This window comes from Nanorana parkeri, unplaced genomic scaffold (assembly GCF_000935625.1).
Source record: "Nanorana parkeri isolate BGI_ZX_2015 unplaced genomic scaffold, ASM93562v1 scaffold3, whole genome shotgun sequence".
In the NCBI taxonomy this organism is placed as follows: domain Eukaryota; kingdom Metazoa; phylum Chordata; class Amphibia; order Anura; family Dicroglossidae; genus Nanorana; species Nanorana parkeri.
The window spans coordinates 3,568,704-3,590,077 of record NW_017306271.1 but is presented as its reverse complement, the minus strand read 5'-3'; the positions used below and the strand labels follow the sequence as shown (position 1 = coordinate 3,590,077).

Sequence of the window (21,374 nt, the reverse complement as noted above, 5' to 3'; positions counted from 1 at the left end):
AAAATTGGTGTACAGTTCATAGCATTAAGCTGTTATCACTATGTTTTCTGTTGCGTTATAAGAATTAAACCATGAATGTATTGATTATGATTTTTAAACTTTTTTAATGCTTTGCAAAGGACAGAATATGTTCTTGGCATTTAATAAATAAATGCCTGTGTTGGTAAAAAGAATTGACTTTTCTGCATTGAATAATTACAAACCCGATGACTGCTACAACACGGTGATTTATAGCCCTTAGCTCCCATCTCTGAAACCAGACCAAGAACATTTTATTTTAAACGAGGGGCTGCCATAGATGCTCATGGAAGTGAATTTTGGGCTCAGGCTTTAATTGGCAGGCAGTAAAATACAATGCTGATATCTACATTAAGGCCCTGTGCATACAGACTTCAGTAGCTAAATGAGCAGTGTATACACCAAGCTTTTACAAAGTATTTGCACAACTTACAGCAAGCTTTAAGCAGATTTGTTGAAGCATTTATTTCAAACTTAATTTCAAGTAGAGTGATGTTGGACGCAGATGTTAATGAGAGTGCAATCACTTTAAACAATCTGTTGGCAGGCTTTCAGTACTGTAAGTTTCAACTAGTACTGAAGCTTACAAAAGCCTGCCAGCAGCATATTTAAGGTGGCAGTCAGCAAATTAAAGAACTTTGGGAAAAATAATTCCCAAATTATTCCCCGCACTGCAAGTGAATTTTTGTCTATGATGTATATAAAAAAAAGTTAGACTCCCCCGACCCCCCAGAGCCAGCTAGCTCTTAGACCAATCCTTCCAGCCTCGTCCCCCCTCTGCTCCAGCTGTCTAAGGTTCCTTCAGTCATCATGTTCTATACACTGTGTATTGGACGTGAGGATGACGAGGGACATTCCATCACTGCAGCTAAAGAAAAGAGAGGCTGGAGGGACTGCTCTAGGAGCCAACCAACTCCGAAGGTTCAGGTGAGTACAACTTTTTTTTATTTTATACCCTAGACAAAAGCAAACACTTAACCCTTCTCGGAGTTCTTCTTTAAGATCTCTGTTCATTATCTCTACACTGGGACTGAAGGTTGCTTTAAAGGCTTCAACAAAGCTGCTTACAGACTGTTTAAAAGCTTTGCAATTGCTTTGTAAATGCTTGCTTTGCACACACTGCTCTTCTACAAACTGAAGCCTTAGGTCTAACAGATAAAAATGGATCCAACATTTTACTATATACAAAGATTATTGCACGATTGTCCCAGGGTTATTTGTTTCATAATTTCACTCTGTAAGTAAACCAGTCTTGCAAGCTACAGGGGCTGCCGTTAATGGTCGCCTTCTGAAAATGGTATCTTGCTGGCTTTTATGCTGAAAAGTTAGAAGTCCTTACTTGCATACGTGTTCTGGGTCAGGGACTAAAATGTATTAAAGCAAAACAACAATTCCCATGACTGGTAAGCATCTAGCATCTTCAGAAAGAGAAATCAGGATTGGCAACCTTCATGTTCTCCTAATGATAGGTTTATTGTAAACATATTCCACAATTATTTTTCCCCAGTCCCCCTGCAGACCGTAGGAAATGATATGTTTTTGTTAAAACAGAATCTGAAGAGCAGCTCAATCCAAAACATATTTGTTTTGGTTACATTTGAACGTTATTTCTCCTTTTAAAGCTGAACTTCAGGCAGATATGAAAAAAATGGAATGCAGGTATGTAATAATTAAAAAAAAAAAAAAAATATATATATATATATATAATTTTTTTCATTACATTTCTCCATTCATTTTTATTTTTTAAATGCAACTTTATTAAATACCTGCATTTGGATTTTAGTTCTTCCTCATGTTATTTCCTTTTGCGGCAGCATTCAGATTAGGGAAGGAAGGGACAGCACTAGAGGACTAGGACTAGAGGATCAGGTGTTCTACATTCACTTGTGCTGACAGGCGGAGAAAGGAGAGAGATAATTGAATTAGCCTTTTATTGCTCTTTCACTGTCCAATCACAGGCGGGGAGTTAGTAGGTAACCTAGGTGTATTGCTTATCACAAGCAGAGAAAAGGCAAGTCACCTTCCTAGTTCTAGTGTCAGTCTGGGTTGCATAAATATCAGTAATGGACAGAAATGCAAATCTTTTGTCAAATAAGACGACTCCTGTATGTTTTTCAACTGTGTATTTAGTTTGCTTGGAGTTCACCTTTGGCCTGATCTTTCCTTCTAAGCATAACCCTGGTAGAGAGCTCTTGCCCGAGTTCAGGCACACTGCACTTGTAAGCCAAGCTACTGGCGCTAATGACTCAGGTTCTTCATATAGTCACATGGAGAATCATGACGTGGCACATTAATTATGTGCCCTGGGTGCTTTATGGTCAATTAATAGGCATATGCATAGCTCTAACTTTGTCAACATTGCTAAGGTATAGCTCAGGCAGCTTTCATAGCAGTTTTTAAGTGATTTCCACACCAAGGTCCTAGTAGGCACAGAAGACTCAGCTGAGGAGGCAAAGCCTTCCCCACTCAACTAAAAATATATTTCCTTAGAAGTGCTGTTCAAAGAGACATTATCACTTTGCCCATGCTTGACAAAGTGACAATATCTCTGAGAACTTTCCTTCCTTCCAGCCTCTTGTGTGCTCACCCAACCAGCACTCCTTCACTGCTCCTTCCTCCTCCACAACCAGAACAGACATTACCCATCTTGGTGACCAATGGGAGGAGTGACATCTTTCCACCTTTTTATATGACAGTGCTAGATCCCAGAAGGTCACATACTTCTCTATTCCTACAAGTGACAGGTATTGTAGCTAGCTGAGAGGAGAAACGAGCAGTGGAGGGTGAGAAAGGGGCACTGGTAAGGTAAGTATAAAAGAGAGTTTGAGGCCTTTGCCCCCAGCATGAGAAAGGTAACATTGTCTCTTTAATGGTTAGAAGCCTACCTCATGTGTTTCACCAGAAATGAAAAGCAGAATTATAAATAGCTTTGCTGATGTTAAAGGGAGGCTGCGAGTGTTAAGTTATGTCTTGTAGCTAAAATATGAAATGACTCTAAATGAAAGCCATGTCAGATACTAGGTGCTTGCCTCTGCTAATTTCTTGGTCAGGCAGATATTTACTCATTGATGTTATGGCTTTCCCTGTCTGCATCACTTTCCTGTTGCATTAATCAATTTCCCTCACTCTCTTCTCTCTCCCTCGCTCCCTCTCCAAACAATAATTTCCAGTCCCCCGTGTTGTGGCCGTCTCACCGCAGATGCGTCTGGTTGAAGACAATCCCTCTTCTCTCTCCTTGGTGGAGATCTATAAGCAGCGCTGTGCCAAGAAAGGCATCGAGCATGACAACCCTATTTCACGTTACTATGACAGATTGGCTACTGTTCAAGCGCGAGGGACTCAAGCCAGTCATCAGGTACGGAATCTTTGATTAATTAATTTGGAAGGTGCACTGTAGAGGCATTCTACACCCTGATCTGGTTTAATCATCCTGCGGTATCCATTTTCATGCAAGTATGTCATTTCAGTGTAAATGGGCTTAGCCTAAGATGATTATAAGCTTAGTCATCTTGAGCAGCTGGACAGGGCTTTTTGATGTGCACATGGTCATCTGCTGTATCAAAAGATGCATTTTTTGCATATGTACATTACATTCTTTTTGCTTCTTCTGTTTCCTGTAAATATCTCCAGAGATCCATTTCGTTTGCAGTTCTTAAAGTGAACCCTTCAACTTTTTTAATAATAAAAAACAAAGTGCTGCCAGTTTAGGAGACTACTAGGTGCCCGTTATTACCTGTCTGGCCAAGAAAAGCTTCTTTTGTGCCCTTTTAAGATTACCTTCACTTTGCTGTGGTGGTCTGAACTGGAGGCATATTACCATACCCTATCTGCAGCATTAAAGTTGTATTAAACTCTCCTTTTTTTTTTTTTACCTTATGGTCTCCAACTACTTGTAGAACATTCCTCTGTACATATTTTTCGAAGTGTGAAAATACATCTACTTCTGCAGAAAGGTATTCTAATTGGACACGGGGCTGTTGGGGAAACGTTGAAGCCAGTTTTTGATTGAGTGGTGGTAGATTAGAATTCCTGTCAGGTTCTTATTGTTATCTGAGGATGTGTTGGAGAGATTTTCCAATACTTTTTGTGATAGTGGCAACGGTTTCACCAAACAGGAAGTGAGAAAAAAATCTGCAATAGATACCCAGATTGCAACAAAAAGAACCTACCCTCTCTACTAGACAAAAGCATATTTATTTCTGTATGCATTGGTGTTGAAGATTGTATGTCAAGTCCTATCTAGTGAAAACATTGTCATAGAATAAGGGGGGGGGAAGTGAATCTTGAAGCCCCAGATAGCTGTAAAAACATTACAGGTGTTATAATTATTTCCCACTCTATCCTAAATTGAAACCATACATTAATCGATAAATAGACTTCCTTTTGGATCAGCTTTCTGTAATAAGGATTAGCATTCTGCAACAAAGTCAGCTTCCTCTCTGCATACATTGCAGATTAATGCATAGCCTCTGGTGAATTACGAGACCTTGTGGCTTAATATGACAGAAGTCTTAAAGTTCAATAAGGAAAGCAATTTCCCTAATTGAAGTAAATGGCTTTTATGATAAAAGGAAAAATGGCTTCCAGTGCATAAGATTTTATTCACCAACTATCTTTCCGAGTACAATAAGTGCAGCTGCTGGGCATACATCATTATGGGCACGACAATAAGCCTGAGCAACGTATGAATCAAAATGATGCACAGAGCTCTCAAATGCTGAGTGGAGCCTGGTCAGTCAGGGTGAAGTGCTGTATGAAGTACTGTTACATAATGCGTTTAACAAGAGCATATGTCATGTATGGCATAGTTTTAGCTATGTTTTGCTTGCTAAAAGCTCCTCAAAACCTCTGTTTCTCTAACAAAGTCTAGTGCAACATGACTTAAAATATACTTGCCTTGGCCTTAAAAGGCAACAGTACTGCAGAAGTTTAGCAGCTTGCGGTATCTGCAAGTACTTGTGCTAGTCTTCAAATCAAGTTCTGTGCCTCTGCGGAGGGACGGACTATATGCTGGACCTTGACTTCTGCCCAAACTGGCATTTTATACTGCCCCTAGTGCTTTCCCCATGCCCCACCACTTGACATTCTGTTGCCAAATACCAGAACCTTGCTTACCATTAAGGCTTTGGCATTTTACAGTTAAATAGAAGGAGGCAGGACTCTGTGCTAAAAGGGGATGGGGTTTAACATTGATTTGTTCCTGAAGTTAGGTTTTTGTAAAGCATGGGCCGGAGGGGGCGGGTACAGCTGGCTCTGCCTCACGCCACTGGGTGGATACAGACAGTAATGTCAGGATCCTTTCCGGCTGCGGCGTCTCAGTATAAAACGAGCTGTAGCTCGCGGTATACTGAGCTTTGGGTGACGGGAGGACGCTAGTTTGTGTCCTCTCGTTACCCTTAGGAGAACTATGGGGAAAAGCCCTAACCCCATAGTTCTACTTTAACTTTAATTTCTTTGCACCTCTGATTATTTAAGAACAATTAGACTATTCGCATACTGCCTTGACTACAAGTAGCATGTTGGATGGATATTTTCTAAATGGTCTGAATGATACCACGGTCTGCCAGGGGCTCCTTTCTCTCTTACCTGATCCCCACTCCCACAGACTCCAAGACCAGCACCTGCAGCCTCTTGCCCCACCTCCGCTCTCGCATTCAGGGGCCAGCTGATGTCATCAAGTCTAATGCAGGGTAGTCCTGCATTATACGTGAGGACACTGAGGGGCTGTCCATGAGCCGGAGTGTACAAGGGACTAGGTGAGCCCTGACCTCTGGGGAGCTGGTATCGGGTAAGTAAAAGTGCTTTACACATTTTTCTAGACAACCCTTGCAATTCCAGGATAGCCCCATTGCAAGAGGAGGTTTATTCGTTTCCCCCCAAGATGGGCTTTAATAATTGTTGAGATGTGATCCATTTAGAGTATATTGTTTTAGCGGGTCAGTATTCACCTAAACTTGCATTGAAAAAAGTAGCAGTGCAGCACTGCTAAGCAGAAAACAGAACCCGCAGTGATAACATTGACCTCAAGTTGATGTATTTCAATTTCTTTCAAGATGCAAAGAACTATACATTTCCTTTGGGAGATCTTTTCATGTTTACTAAAATTATGATCTTCATATGAATAACTTTTTGCACTGTGATGAGATTTTCTTTAATAGATATGATTTAGTTTGTATGGCCTGATGTTTGTAGTAAAACAGTCAATATATCGGAAAGGTATTAACATTGGCCATACAGTCCTGACATGGGTGCAGGACTTCCAAATACTCTTGCTTTGTATCTCTTTAAATCTAATGGCACCGCTGTTGCTTCATTTGCTTTTATTTTGTTTGATGTGTGCTCAGAATTACATGGACTGTGTCATATAGCATCAGACTGCTATGTATAGGGCCTAATCGCAGCTGGTTGTAAATCTTGGATGAGACTACCTGATAAAGCTGTTGGTAATTGACTAGGATGCTTTTTTTTTGAATATTTGCTGCAGGTATTACGCGACATCCTAAAAGAGGTTCAGAGTAACATGGTGCCACGCAGCATGCTGAAGGAGTGGGCTTTGCACACGTTCCCCAACGCCACCGACTACTGGACCTTCAGAAAGATGTTTACTATCCAGCTGGCTTTGATCGGCTTTGCAGAATTTGTCTTTCATTTGAACAGGCTGAATCCAGAGATGCTGCAGATTGCACAGGTGTGTGGAGTATTTGAAGAAGCAGAAAATCTTCTACTGTTGATCAAACCACTCATGCTGAACATAACTGTACAAATCCTCCTATAATTGCACAGCAGACTTAACCGTTCCTGTTCCGGCTGCTCACCGCACAGTTTAATACTTCTGTTTGTATAGCTCTTAGATGACGCTGCAGATTAACAATTCAGCAGTTTATAACTGCATACTGAAGAAGCGAAAAAGCGCAGTAGCTCACCATACTGTTATTACAGCCACTAGAAAATGTTCTGACAAAACCCTGTATCTTGTTAAAGGATCAGTGAATGTGAATTACAAGCTAGTTTATCTCAGGATTCCCAGAGAAGAATCCTGCCAACTGTCACATTTTAAAGCGTATTTCTACTTTTGCAGCCATATTGGGATAACACCTTTTATTTATTCCATGTGCCCAATCACATAGCATACGTTTAAAAGAACCATAGTTAACCCAGTCACTCCTGCAGACTACACTGTAGTTGTCCAATACAGTCTGCTCTAGGACCCACCCAGCCTGTGATTGGACAATGAAAATACAATAAGATCACTCTATGCTTGCCTCTCCTCTCTAAGGCTCCATTCACATATAACGTTTGCGTCTCCCGGGCGTCTCCTTTTCCATGCAGAAGACCGCACAGGACGCAAATGCTATATGTGAAACAACTGCACGGATTCCGCCCGTTTGCGGTTATTATATAGCCGTGAACGTGCGGAATCTGCCGTATTATCGCGATTGCACTATTTTGGGGGGTGCACGGTTTTGTACCGCATGGTCCCCGCAATAGTCTGAACAATGCACTTTTAAGTGCATTGTTTTCTCTTTTTAGAGCGGCTCCATGCGTATTCGTATAGCCGAATACGCTCGGACAGCCGCCACAGTGTGAATTGAGCCTAAGTAGCAGCACTTTGCAATGACGTAGAACATGATTGCTTACCGTGCTGGCCACCCACCCTTTTGCAGCATTAATGCTAGAGAACAGAGCAATGAAAATTACTGATCTTAAGACACATTCATGCTAGCTCTTTGTAAAAAAAAAAAAAACTTTTTTTTTTTTTAATTAAACCATAACTAAATTCAGGGCTCAAAATTTCAAGTCCTGAGCTACTAGCCAGGCCTTAAGAGTTACTCGCCACCAGTTGCCCCACCTAACCCCAACCCTGCCTCGGCCTTAACTCCGCCCCTAAACCCACCCTCTTAAATTATCTTATGAAATTACACTTTTAAATGTTGAAGGCAGAATAAAGTTACAAAAATAAATATTAACAACAACAATATTAAGATAAAGCAATGTAAACATTGCGGCCCTCCACATCCCCACATATAAAATAAATACCCTCCCCCCTGTTCTCTGCCTCCCCCCATATAAAATAATACCCCCCCTTTCTCTGCCCCCCACATATATAAAATAATACCCCACCGCTCTCTGCCCCCACATATAAAATAATACCCCACCGTTCTCTGCCCCCACATAGAATATAATCCCCACCCCCTGTTCTCTGCCCCCCGCACACATGACGATCTACTCTCCCCCAAACCCCCCCGTTGCCTCCCACTTCCCAGCCCACATCAAATAAAAGAGCCCCCTCACCTGCTTGCCGTTATGCAGGGAGTAGGCACGAATCTGATCCCTCGTGATTAAGTCAGGTACGGACCGGGATCGCGTACCTGACTATGAGAGCAGCCGCTCCTTGCTGTCCTGTCCTGGCTCCGTTCCTTTTCGGCCGGAGCTCTGCAGTTCTGAGCTCCGTTCTCTGCAGTAAGGTCTGCAGACCTTACTAATCCATCCTTGCGAACGGGTCTCAGAACTGTCAGAGCTCCGGTGATCGATCGAAAGTAACGGAGCCAGGACAGGACGGTCAAGAAGCGGCTGCTCTCATAGCCAGGTACGCGATCCGTGACCGCGTGCCTGACTGAATTTCCACTCGCCCTCTCTTTATTTCCACTCGCCAAATGCGAGCTGGCGAGTGGAAATTTTGAGCCCTGACTAAATTAGTTTTAATCTGCCTGGAGTTCAGCTCTTAAACCAAGGTCATATTACTGGACAATTGGCTTCTTCTCCAGCAATTCAGCAGGAAAAAATGTCTGACTGTCATTTTTTTGCCTTGGTTTGCCTCCAGTAACCCGTTATATAAAACAGTCTGTACAGTTGTGCAGGTGAATAACAACTATCCCTATTTCTGTACAGGTATGGGGAACTTTTACATACATATTGGTTGATTCGTTGGAGAGACTATGTAGCCCTGTATGTAAAAAAAAAAAGGGTCCTACGTTTTAGTTTATTGAGTTGCCACATGGTGGAGGGCCTTAGCTTCCATCAAAGATAAAATGAAAGCTATGTGCCAAAGTACGCAAGTAGTTTTTAAGATAATTTTTATTAAATATACAGAAGTAACACAAAAAGAAAACAAAAAACATAAAAGGGTGAAGAGGCACCATTACAGAATTAGCAGATTTTCCTTGGTATGACAGCGCATGCAATTTATAACAAATATCAATTTATAAAAAAGGTTCACTTCACAGTGGTAGAATTTTCATAGAGCATAGATATCATGGAACATATGAAAATTAGGTGACAAATATATACAAAATAGAAAAACAGGACAGCCCCTTTTTATGTTAATGTATACAGCAGAATTAACAAGATGTTTCGCACAAGTACTGTATGTTGTTTACACATAACCTGCCACTTAGAAATTAAGTCACGAGTAGCCAAATGTGTGTCCTGAGTGCCTGTTTTAAAGGAGAGTGAATACCACTATCTGCAAATTTGTTCAGCATTCTACAGGCCATTTGTAAAATGCAGAGCTGTGCTTTTGACTTTCTTTTTCTTTCTTTAATTTTAATTGTGCTCGGCTTGCTTAGGAGTCTCGAAGCAAGCCGAGTACAATGCACATCTGTAAAGAAGGGGGATGAATAACTTCTCTGATCCAATAACTTGTGTTTATGTAAATTTCATCATGAGCTATTGAGATCTGTAAACAGGAGGTGAAGAGAAACGGGACAACATGAAAAAGCAGAGAGAGCTCCTCCTGCTGGCTAAATGTAATCATACAAAATATTAAATGTAAAATGTTCATATTCACTGGGCTAAAAAAAATAATTTGTAATTTTAATCCTGTCTATAATATAGAAAGAAAATATGAACAAAGTTATTACATGTTCCCTAGGGATGCACCGATACTAAAGTGCCGATACTGAGTATTATACTCGCCGGAATGCTCTGATACTTACCCCGATCCCGCAAGGGGGTAAGATCCCACGAGGGAGCATGTAGGCTTTCTGGCTAATCAGGACGCCGGGTGGCGGGTCATGACACGCCTTCCGGCTTCCTGATTGACAAGGAAGCCGGCTTCACTTGTTACTAGGCAGCTTGTCTTCCTGACCAACCAGGATGCTGGGCGGCACGTCATGACCCGCCTCCCTGCTTCCTGTTTGGCTAGGAACCCGACTTCACTTGTTGTAGCAGCCTGGCTTCCTGACAAATCAGGAAGCCAGTGGGCACATCATGACCCACTGCCTGGCTTTCTGATAAGCTGGGACAATGGTACCCCAGAATGCCGGTTTCAGGATCGACAAGTACCAAAAAAAATTTGTTTTGGTACTCGATGTCGAAAAAAGCGGTATTGGTGCATCGCTACTTATAACTATACATACAAACTTGTCCTAAGGAATGCTTACGTATAGGATCAAAAAATATTCTGTTTGGAGACCAAATAGAACAGATCTATTGAAAGGCTTTCAGTAGTGTATTTACAGACCTAAAGGAAGCAAATGAGAGAAGTTTATTTCTGGATTTTACATAAAGTTTAATATGTATTTAATCTGTATTTGTAAAATTGCTTTATATACTTTCTTTTTCAACTCACCCTTTATTTTTTTTGTTTAGTCCTGCAGCATTTGATCTCATGTTTAATCTTCTAAATATTATTATTTTTTCTATAGGATACCGGTAAGCTTAATGTGGCCTATTTTCGGTTTGATATCAATGATGTTACAGGAGATCTAGATGCCAACCGCCCTGTACCATTCCGACTAACCCCGAATATTTCTGAATTTCTCACGACAATTGGGGTGTCTGGACCACTCACCGCTTCCATGATTGCTGTGGCTCGGTGCTTTGCACAGCCCAATTTCAAGGTAAGTTCCTGAAGCCACAAAATGTATGGCAAATGTTTTTATACCAATAATATAAAGGCTTGGGCTGGAGACAGTTTTTCTACTTTGTTATACTGGTGGTGGGTGCATTGGTGTGAAAATCATGTCACATGACAGGAGCACAATAGCACAGTACATGAACACCAGGTCCAGCCAGTCAAAATAATTTCCATTCAGTGAATAGATCCATTTTTTCTTCTTTAAATATTATTTTTAGTACGGAGTGTGCGTGTACGTGTCCGTTCATATTCAGACTTTGTACAAAGACATGTTGAAGGTTCTGAACACACGCTGACCTCTCCTCCCCCCATCTTGGAATCCCAAATTATCTTTGAGATATAGTCTGTGAATCTTAAATATGCCTGCTAGTTCTTGAATCAAGAAAACTGGTGTAGTTGGAGCATAAAAATATGACCAGACCTGGGAGGGTCAGAATCTAAAGTACATTTTCTGATGTAAGTTGCTGTTCCTATCTTGGCAATCGAAGCCCTTCCAAACATTTTATAATTTATCTGTTGTCTTCGTAGGGCTTGAAGCACTGCAATATATGTGCCACACTTTAACCAATTAAGATGCACTAACTGTGGATGAGACGGACCTTCCTGCATCAGAATTAGTGCTATTGCATACATACATGTGTAGGCAGATACACCTATGCATACAAGAGTTGCATACAAGAGTTGCATTCATATGCACTTTTTAGGGGATTTACTAAGGCTAGAGCAGCTGTGGGGCAACCAATCAGCTTCTATCTTTCATATTTTCATTTTGCCCTAACAAACAGGAGATAGAAGCTTATTGGATACTTTGCATAGCTGCTCCAAATTCCAAAAAAGTTTGGAGAAGGCAGGAGAAGTGAACAATCCCACTGCAACTGTAAAGTTTTATTCTTTTTTTTTTAAGCATACGGAGGGTCCACATATTTATTTATTTTATAAAGTTGGGAATGGTTAGAGCCTCTGTCAGGTGTTCTTTCTAGAGCATGTTACTGACTCCTCACATCCTGCCTGGACACACCACAACTTGGTTCCCCCACTGACTCCCAGTGACCTTTAAACCAGAGAAGCCCAGACAACATATGTATTCTGTTTGTCTTGTTTATATCGGTTCATTTTCATCCTGGACTTCCAAAACATCGTGACCGACATAAACAGAACCTACTAACCAGGAGCTATACCAGAGTTATTCTTTAATAATCACAATTCCACGGTGTTGCAGAGCTTCTCTAAAGAACCGAGATATTATTCTGCAATGTCAGCACAGTCATTTTTTTTAATTAAAACACATTGGCACAGACAATAACTGTCAGCATTATACTGAGGTTTTTCCTATTTAATATTCGGGTCTTGCTGAATTAATTTTTATTAAAAGGGAGAAGACGAAATTTAGCTATCGGACATCATCTCATTTCAGCCAGTTACAGACTTCCATCTGATGGAGTGAAGCTTGCTAAAGAATTCTATAAGAGTTGGTCACAGAACCACCCAGTCCTATCAACTATATATATTTCCTGCCAAAATAATGGCTCTAAAAAAGCACAATACAATTACTAAATGGTTGTAAATAAAAAAAACTGACTTGTGACCATTCCATCTACAGGCACCTGCTGCTTGCATGATACAGCTGGCACCTCCCAGTGCTTGCATGCACAGCTCCTTTTTTTTCCTAAAGCACTCTACCTACCTTAAAGACCAGGGAGGGGATGCAACACCATGATGTTGCTCTAAACACACAATATTACACAGTCCACCTAGCTTGTTGTATCTTGCACTAGGTGCCTTTCATTGCCATCCATTTAAACGACACCCCAATGCAGCTCCCGGCAGCATTGCAATGCAGTGAAAAAAAAGTAGCGCATGCATTTTTGCACTGCATTACTAATGCACACACAGCATTGCAGTACTACACGCTGCTGTTTAGTGCAATGCTGTGGTATGAATGGGCCCTTAATGTTTGGTCCCTTATGGTCTATGACGTATAGTATTGAAAGCATTCGATAATAGATTTGAGAAGTTTAAAAAAAAACAACTATTGATCCTTACAGAAATCGTGTGAATAGATGACTTCCTGTGCTTTCTGTCTGTGCTGACTCTTATTCTAAGCTATCTCGGTAGACTACAGGATCTCAACCCTCTATGTAGAAAAGCAGAGGAACAGGCTTCCATAGTCCTATCTTGTTTCTCTTGTTGCGATACTGTAACATGAGCGAGTGTTGTCATAATAGGACTGAAAATGTGTTAATGGCAGTATCAGCAGGGACAGATTAAAGGGGAAAAAAAGCTTGAAAAAAGAAAATGAATGCAGCCACCATATGTAAGGACTGCAAAGCTGCAATATACTACATTTTTGAGTTTAGATATCCTCTAAACCTAACCAATACTGAGAAAAATTTGGAGCCTGCAATTGTTGACCATTGGAAAATAACACTTGGTAGTCTGCTTTTACCACTGTGTGTCCATGACCTGTGGCATAAATACAGGAACTGAAGTCAGAACTCCTCATCTTGTATGCTTGTGCTGGAATGCTGACCCTTAAGGTTTCAAAGCTATTGGATCAGATACAGGTTTCCTTGAAATATTAGTGGCCTGGTTAGTGTAAACTGTTGTGGTTAAGAAACAAAACGCTCTTCCATTGAACCTTTTCCTATAGCTTAGCAGGTTTTCTCCTTCCTCAACTGCTTGTTTATCCTCTAAATGTAATTATTAGGGATGCACCGATATATCGGCCGCCGAAACATATCGGCCATAAATGGCACTTTTGGTTAAATGCCGAAAGTGCCATTTTCCTGCCGATACATCGGCGCATCCCAGGTTTCTTTCCTCCCCGCTGAGCGCTGCTCTGTGTCCCAGAGAGCAGAAAATGTGGAGAGAATGTCCCAGAGGAGAGAAAATGTGACAGCCGGCCGAGCGCTGTGGGAGGAGAGTGCTGTGAGCGGCCGTTGTCTCTCCTCCCACACCGCTCAGCGGCCTAACACAGTCCGGCAGAGTGGTGTGGGGACGGAGACAGCCCACGCTGTCACAGGAGGCTGGGCCCTGCTCCCCTCGCTCAGCCTCCTGTGATACCGTGTCAGAGAGGAGAGCGAGGTACAAACACTCGGTGATCGCTGAGTGTTTGTAGATAATTGAGGATATGGTATGGTTAATATATCCTCAATTATGAATGAATGGGAGTGATCTACATCACCTCCTGTTCATTCATGAATTTGGTTATAGTAAACACACTATGTTCTCATATTATAAATGAACAGGAACACTCATAGAGGATTCATGTTCATTGATAACTGGGGCTGCAGAAAAGGACTCTGTGTTCTCAATCTCTTTTTCTATTTTAAAAGTGAAATATCAGGGGTCTGTTTAGACCCCCAATATTTCCCCGAAGCCCCTAAAAGTAAAGCAAAACATTTTAATTAAAAAATGAATTAATAAATAAATATAAAAAAAATTGAAAAGTTGCTAAAAAATAAATTTAAATAAAAAAACATTTTCGGTTTTGGCCTGACAATTTTTTTATTCCGGTTTCGGTTTTTAAATTTCTATTTTGGTGCATCTCTAGTAATTATATGACACATTCTCTCCTTTTCCAAAAGGTCGACGGAATCCTAAAAACTGTACTGCGGGATGAAATAATCGCCTGGCATAAGAAGACGCAAGAGGACACTTCTTCACCGCTATCACCAGCCGGGCAGCCTGAGAACATGGACAGCCAGCAGCTTGTCTCGCTGGTGCAGAAAGCCGTCACGGCCATTATGACGCGGCTGCACAACCTGGCTCAGTTCGATGGAGGAGAGAGCAAAGTCAACACACTAGTGGCTGCTGCCAACAGCCTGGACAACTTGTGTCGTATGGACCCTGCATGGCACCCATGGTTATAAGGGAGCTAAGATGTATTTATATCAAGCCGTCTGTTCCTAAGTTAACACAACGGTACTCGATCATGCTGTTCTATGAGGTTGTTTTTAAGCTGTGAAGGATTTTTTTCACCCTTTTGTTTGACTATGGTAGATGTGCCATATACTAGAGCTAGCCATAGGCTTTATAGATTAGACTTGCATACTACCTTCGCCACTGCTGACCATTCCTGAACAACTGAAAGATTCTGGGTAGATTTTTACGCAATTACAAGACGTGATGGGCTTTTGAAGGGGTAAGCTGTTGGCCTCTATGGAAGCTAATCATGTTTACAGAACATTTCTGCCTGTTGTCATTAAGTGGTGTGCTTTTTACAAAGAGAATATTGATTTTCCTCAAGTTCAAACACATTTCAAAGCATTTAAAATAGCAGCTCTGGTGGATGAAAAACACAAAGGGACCCTGTACAGACGTATAATGATTTTCTTCCTTCATTATTGTGTTGAAGCTTTATACGAACTAGAAAAAAAAAAAAAAAACGGAAATGTAATATTTTATACTTTTTAAAACTGGCACGTCTACAATGCTGTATCGGTTTTAGGCCAACTTGGCTTTCCTATGTTCTTACTTTCTACAAAGACTGTTAAAAACAAGCAGCAGTTCATTTTTTTCACCCCACATGTTAAGAAGGGGTGGGTTGTACAAAATATATAATGTATAGGTCTTTCTTTGTTACATAGTTTTAGAACAAAGCTGTACACTCCAAGCAGGGGAGATGATCCTTGGAAACTGGGGCAAAGAAAACTGGAGCAGAAAGGGTGTTCTTGGGCAAAGCAGCCAGCCAGGTTGTTCTAGATTCTAGAAGCTGATATACAACCCGGCTGCTGTGGACAACCGCTCCACTTTAGTTTTCCCAAGTCAGCTCTGCTAAGCCTCCCGTGGAGGAGCAAAGCCATCAGCCATGTGAATGTACATTATATCTGAAGAGCCACCACTGGACCACATGCAGTAGTCCTGCAGGACCGTGGTGGACAAATGTGGAAACAGTTTATTTTTTGTGTTGCTTTATTTGAGAAGTTACTTTGTCAGATGATTATATACCTTTGTAATTTTTAAGGAATGGCCACGCTTCTGTCATTCTTCGCTACAAGCTGTTTTATAAATGCTCAGTATTAAGAGAACGGGTTCTTAAAGGTATTTGTACATTCATTTTCAAAATAAATATTTTGGAAAAGGCTTTCTGCCATTCTTGTTGTTCTGTTATTTTTGATTCTGCATTAAATATATTTTTCACTTGTTTTTGGGGTAAATTAGTTAGACATTTTGGATCTTGTGTAAAAACTAGAACGTTGAAAAATATCTGATTATCATTATTGTTACATATGGACGAAAAGGCCAACTCTTGACACAATTGCTTTTACATTTTTTTGACCTTTAAAATATTTTATAATTTCTGGAAAAGTTCAAGTTCACCCTAGAATGAACATTAAACAACCATATAGCACATGCAGTTTGATACATGAATAGCTCAATGTTTGACTTCTGTCCATATTCCAGGTGCCTGGCGTTTGAAACTGCCAGCCATGTACCGCTATACAATGCAACTCATGATGACCTTCAGTTCCCCCATGCTATCTACGTCTGGAGATTACATTATCTGACTAGAAACACTTCTTCTGTGCCTTGATACTGTCAAAGACATAGATGAGTGAGGCTGAGCAACTGCATGAGTTCTGCTAGTAAATGGCCTGCAGTTTCAAATGCAGATTGCTGGACAACCAGAGCGTGGTCAGAAGTCAAACATGGTGTTATCCATTTTTGAATGTACGTGTGTTATATGGCTGTTTACTGTTCATAGAGTAATTCTAGGGTGAACTTCTACTTTTAGTCTGTAAGTGTTTTCTTTATTACCTGTTTGTAAGCACCACAAAGCTGCTGCCATAAAGTAAATTGAATCTGGCTCCTGGCCACTTCTGTGACTGACGCTAGTTCCATTTTTGTGTCTCTGCCCCTTTCCTCTGCTCTTCCATTTACTAAGCACAACCACAGCATCTTCACAGGCTGTGTTTTGCAAAGTAGAACGTGGAAGCATAGGCACGATAACGGAACTAGTGTCTGTCATAGACCGTGTTCTATGTGGCAGGGAGACGGAAGTAGGGCTCCTAATGACCTTTCTGGCAACAGCCAGAGTTTGTGCTCTGTATGCTGGGATTACTGGTTCCTTCTGAGATGAGCATGCTTATTGCCAGTAAATGGGCTGTCTATATGAATGCTCATGCCTACCTAGGTTATTGAAACATCATGACACTTTTTTGTATCCATTGAGGGAACACAGGAATTCCTTAACCTATGGGTTATACTGCCGTCTACAGCAGGCAGTTTAATCCACAGAGCAACTTATTTTAGCCATCACATTTTTTTCTTTACTTTTTTTCCCTTCAATCAAGACTTTTCTACATTGCTGCTGGAGCTTTGTTTCTTCAATTGCAGCTATCCAATGCCATTGTCCTCAGTTTTTGGAGTACTGCATCTTGACCTGACTGGACGTTGCATGGAAGTCCTTCCAATATTTTGGAGGAGACTCATGATGGCTGCCAGCATGTTAGGCTGGGGGAGGGGTCCTGAGCACCCTATCAGTGCAGGGGGCGTGGTCATTGGAGAAGTCTAATTTCCTACTAAACATCCTTGAACTTTGAGCAGGTTAGCTCTCTCTGCTGTAGGGTCATCCAATTCGGATTCAGTCAGACAACACCACAGCAGAATATCACAACAACAATAAATCAAAGAAGGAAGAAAATCAAGTATCGTATATACTCGAGTATAAGCCGAGATTTTTTTGGCTGAAAAGTGCCCCCCTCGGCTTATACTCGAGTCAGCGTCCCCCTTTTCCACTTACAGAGCTAGGTTATTTTTCTTTTAAATAAATATTAATGTAATTTTATTGGTATCTATCTACCAGTAGCTGCCTCATTTCCCACCCTCGGCTTATATTTGAGTCAATACTTTTTCCCAGTTTTTTGTGGTAAAATTAGGTACCTCGGCTTATATTCGGGACGGCTTATACTTGAGTATATACGGTACTAAAGAAACCAGAGACCCAGATAAAAAGCACTGGGAAGATCAGGGCAGGTAAGCAACAATAAAAAACACCTATATCGCATAATCCTATCATATAACTAAAGGCTCTTGTATTACAATCTACACAGGTCCCAATCCCAGGTTCTATGTGATGCACAACCCTCATAAAGTAAACCAAAAAGCTGCCACACCATCACAGAAAGCTATATTTTGTGGATTTCACTGGCAGGATCAACAGGTATTTGTGGGACTTAGCAGGAGCACTAAGAGAAAACTATACTTGCAGATGCAATTACAATTAAAGAACTGTTATGCAAAAAGTTAACCCTTGCAGTGGGGCTACGCCCATACTGCAAGGGTTACTTGCTTATTTTTCTCCAAGGGACGGAATAAAAATGATATATGATCCTAGATCCTGATGCTGTAAATGCTCACCTCTCTCCCCTTCCACTCTTGCTGTGGAATGTCTCTCAGCGTCCTCACATCTAATACAAGTGAATATACTGTATTACACGTGATAACGTCAGCGGGGCTTAGACCACCGGAGCCCAGGGGAGAAGAGGTTGCAGGGACTGGTCTAGCAGCCAGGAAGGATCTAGGATCAGGTGAGTATATTTTGAAAACAAAACCCCTAGCAGTTAACTCTTGCAGTGCGGAGTGCAAGGTTTAACTTTGTAGATTTCTTGAGTTCCTCTTTAAAGGCCTGATCACACCACACCCACGTCATCTCCAGACCAGATTGTTTAAGGACCCAAAATGCATCCTAATGTAACCCTATGCTATTTTTGGCCACTGGTCACACCAGCGCAGTCTGTTCCAGACCAGAAAAATACTGCATGTCTTATTTTGTCTGGTCTGGAATGCACTGGAACACATAGAAACGCACTGGACTGCACCTGAAAGCCTATATTAAGCTAAAAAAAACCCTTCAGAACGTGACAAAATCGCTGTAAAAATGCGGCAAAATGCATCGCATTCCAGATCTGGTCCGGGAAATGGTGTGAACCATGCCACTTTTTTTTTTTTTTATATAAAAGGAGGCCACTGTCCTACTGAATGGACACTTCTGAAACTTCAACCCTCTGCATGGAGGAACACTACTGGCCAGGGCTGTTAGGATATTTCTCCTCAATATGTGACAGGTGACAAGGGTGATGTAAAATTTAGGGGCTGCCACTGCTGGCATTTTCTCCAGAAATTGCTAGTTGCTGTTCTTCTTACTGTCTGGCTTCAATACTTTTTGAGTCATGAAATTGGGACAAGTATGCACAACAGGATTTCTGGCTTTTTTTTTTTTTAAACTTCATCCTAGCGATTTGTCCTGGTTACCACTGTCAATGTGATAGAAGTTCAACATTTTCTTGTCACTAAAACAAAAGGTGATGGAAAATGTAATCATCAAACTCTACTTAAAAGTGGGCTTCCCCTCACTTTGGAGATGTTGCCGTGCTTATTCTTGGCTCAGTAACTTACCTGAAACATGCATATTGGCTAAGTACATGTGACATGCAAATAAGTGTTCCAGGTCAGTGCTTCACTAAATGGCAATGTTAAAGATTGGAATTACGGCCTTGGAGCATACTACAGAAGTGCTAAAGACTATTTGTAGGTGTTCAACTGTCTGTGTCCTGATTATTCCCCCTTATTGCTTACCGTAACAGTAAGTGATTGAAATCTCTCCAACGTGGACAAAAATCAGCACGTTTTTAGTAGGGTTAGACCTTACAATTGCTTTTATTTCTGTCAGTGCCTTCCATAAAAAGTGACACCTGAACCCCCATTTCTTGAATGCAATAAGGACAGGAAGTGAAGGAAAATCTCCTCTCCTCAATGGAGTCAGACAGAAATGCAGCACTGACAGACAGCTGAGGTCCTCCCCAATTTTTTGTGTTTTGGAAGAATGATAGCTTGCTCTCTTTCTTTTAAATGGTAGATGTAGACAATGGTGGAGAAAATGCCTATCAGTAACAAAAGTGTAAATGATGTCAGTAAGAAACCAACAGTTGCGTAACCAACACATTTACAATAGAGCATGTGAAATGAAATTGAACGTGCTAGAAATTAGAATTTCTGTAATTTACTCAATCATCTCATCAAGGTTCATCTTTGTCACATAACATCCCCTCCCCCATCTCCTACACACACACGCACTCATAAATTGACTCTGCCAGCCAGATGTGACCATCAATATTTTATAACGTGGCTCATGAAAGAGCAGCGCTCTTGACCACTTCACAATGCCTGCAAGGAGTCAGGTCCTCGTTGCGGGTAGTGACGGTATTAATCTACAGCCTGTCACTGGGAATGCGTAGAAGCATGTTTATTGATATATGATATGTCGTCCTGTTATCCTGTAGATCAGCGAGGATGGAAGGGCCAGGCCGGCTTGGAGAGAGCAGTCTTTCAGACCTGTCCGCATTGAAAAATTACCTCCTCAATTTTTTGATCTGTACCCTTTCCGGAAGATATACTGCCTCTTCTATTTTTATTCCGTTCTATACTATTAAAAATGTAATCTCTGCATCTATGTTTATCATATAAAACGGGTCTCAAACTCAATTCACTTGGGGGCCGCTTGCCAAATTTATTAAAATATAATAATTATTATTATTTTACAGGATTTATATAGCGCCAATAGTTTGCGCGGCGCTTTACAATATAAGGAAGACATTACAATCACAATACAATTCAAGACAAGATGGTAAGGAGGGCCCACAATCTAAAATACTTCAAAACAAAATGTGACTATATACGGTACCCCTTGTTATTGTCTGCGTGTGTTTATAATGTCAGTATATGTGATGGTTGGTGTGTAAGTACTGTGAGGATTTCTGTGAGTGATGTTGGTATGTGTGTTATTGTTTTAGTGTGTGTCATATCGGTATATATACATGTGTATATGTGTGGGTTTTTGTTTTTTTTTCCCCCCACAGGTTTTAATTTTAATCACGGAGGACCAACAAGTTTACACATTCACTCACGCAGAAATAGAGAAATACACGCACACACAGATAAATGCATATACACACTAAAACACAGAGAAATACACCCCCCCCCACTCGCACCTTCTGAAAATAAAAGAAAGCTCCCTCACCTGCTTCCTTTTTTTTTTTCAGGGGCCACATTCCCTGTTGGTTCAGTGGTTGATTAGTATAGTCTGCACCTTTGGCTGGTGCAGACCTTACTAATCTTTACCAGTGTCCAGTGAAGGCCGTCAGAGTCACAGTCACACGCTGCACTCTGTCTCATAATGAGTACCAGCAAAAGAGGGGCAGCTATGCGGTCTGCATCCGACAGAGATGCAGACCATGTAGCTGCTCCTCCAAGTCAGGCACGCAGTCTATGACTGCGTGCCTGACTTGTCAGACGGCTGCGGGTCCCATGGTACCAGTTAGTGGGCCGGAATTGACCTGCGGGCCAGTACTTTGAGACCCCTGATATAGAACAATTTAAAACTTAAAAAAGCAACATTTACTGCGACATGACTAATCAGATATAAAGGAAATTATTTCAAATGTTATAATAATAATGCTTGATTCACCAAGAGTTAAATGTTTCATTCATTAATGCC

General features: G+C 41.1%; 1 protein-coding gene across 1 annotated transcript in view; it reads left to right on the top strand.

Moving 5' to 3' along the window:
- Window positions 1-15,571, top strand: part of TRRAP (transformation/transcription domain associated protein) — a 164,006-nt gene extending 148,435 nt beyond the window's left edge. Inside the window, exons 68-71 of the mRNA XM_018571310.1 lie at window positions 3,189-3,373; window positions 6,503-6,706; window positions 10,665-10,859; window positions 14,464-15,571. Coding sequence (XP_018426812.1) covers window positions 3,189-3,373; window positions 6,503-6,706; window positions 10,665-10,859; window positions 14,464-14,748 — 869 coding nt within the window. The 3' untranslated portion in view covers window positions 14,749-15,571. The remainder of the gene's footprint in view (window positions 1-3,188; window positions 3,374-6,502; window positions 6,707-10,664; window positions 10,860-14,463) is intronic.
- The last annotated feature ends 5,803 nt before the right edge of the window (window positions 15,572-21,374 follow it).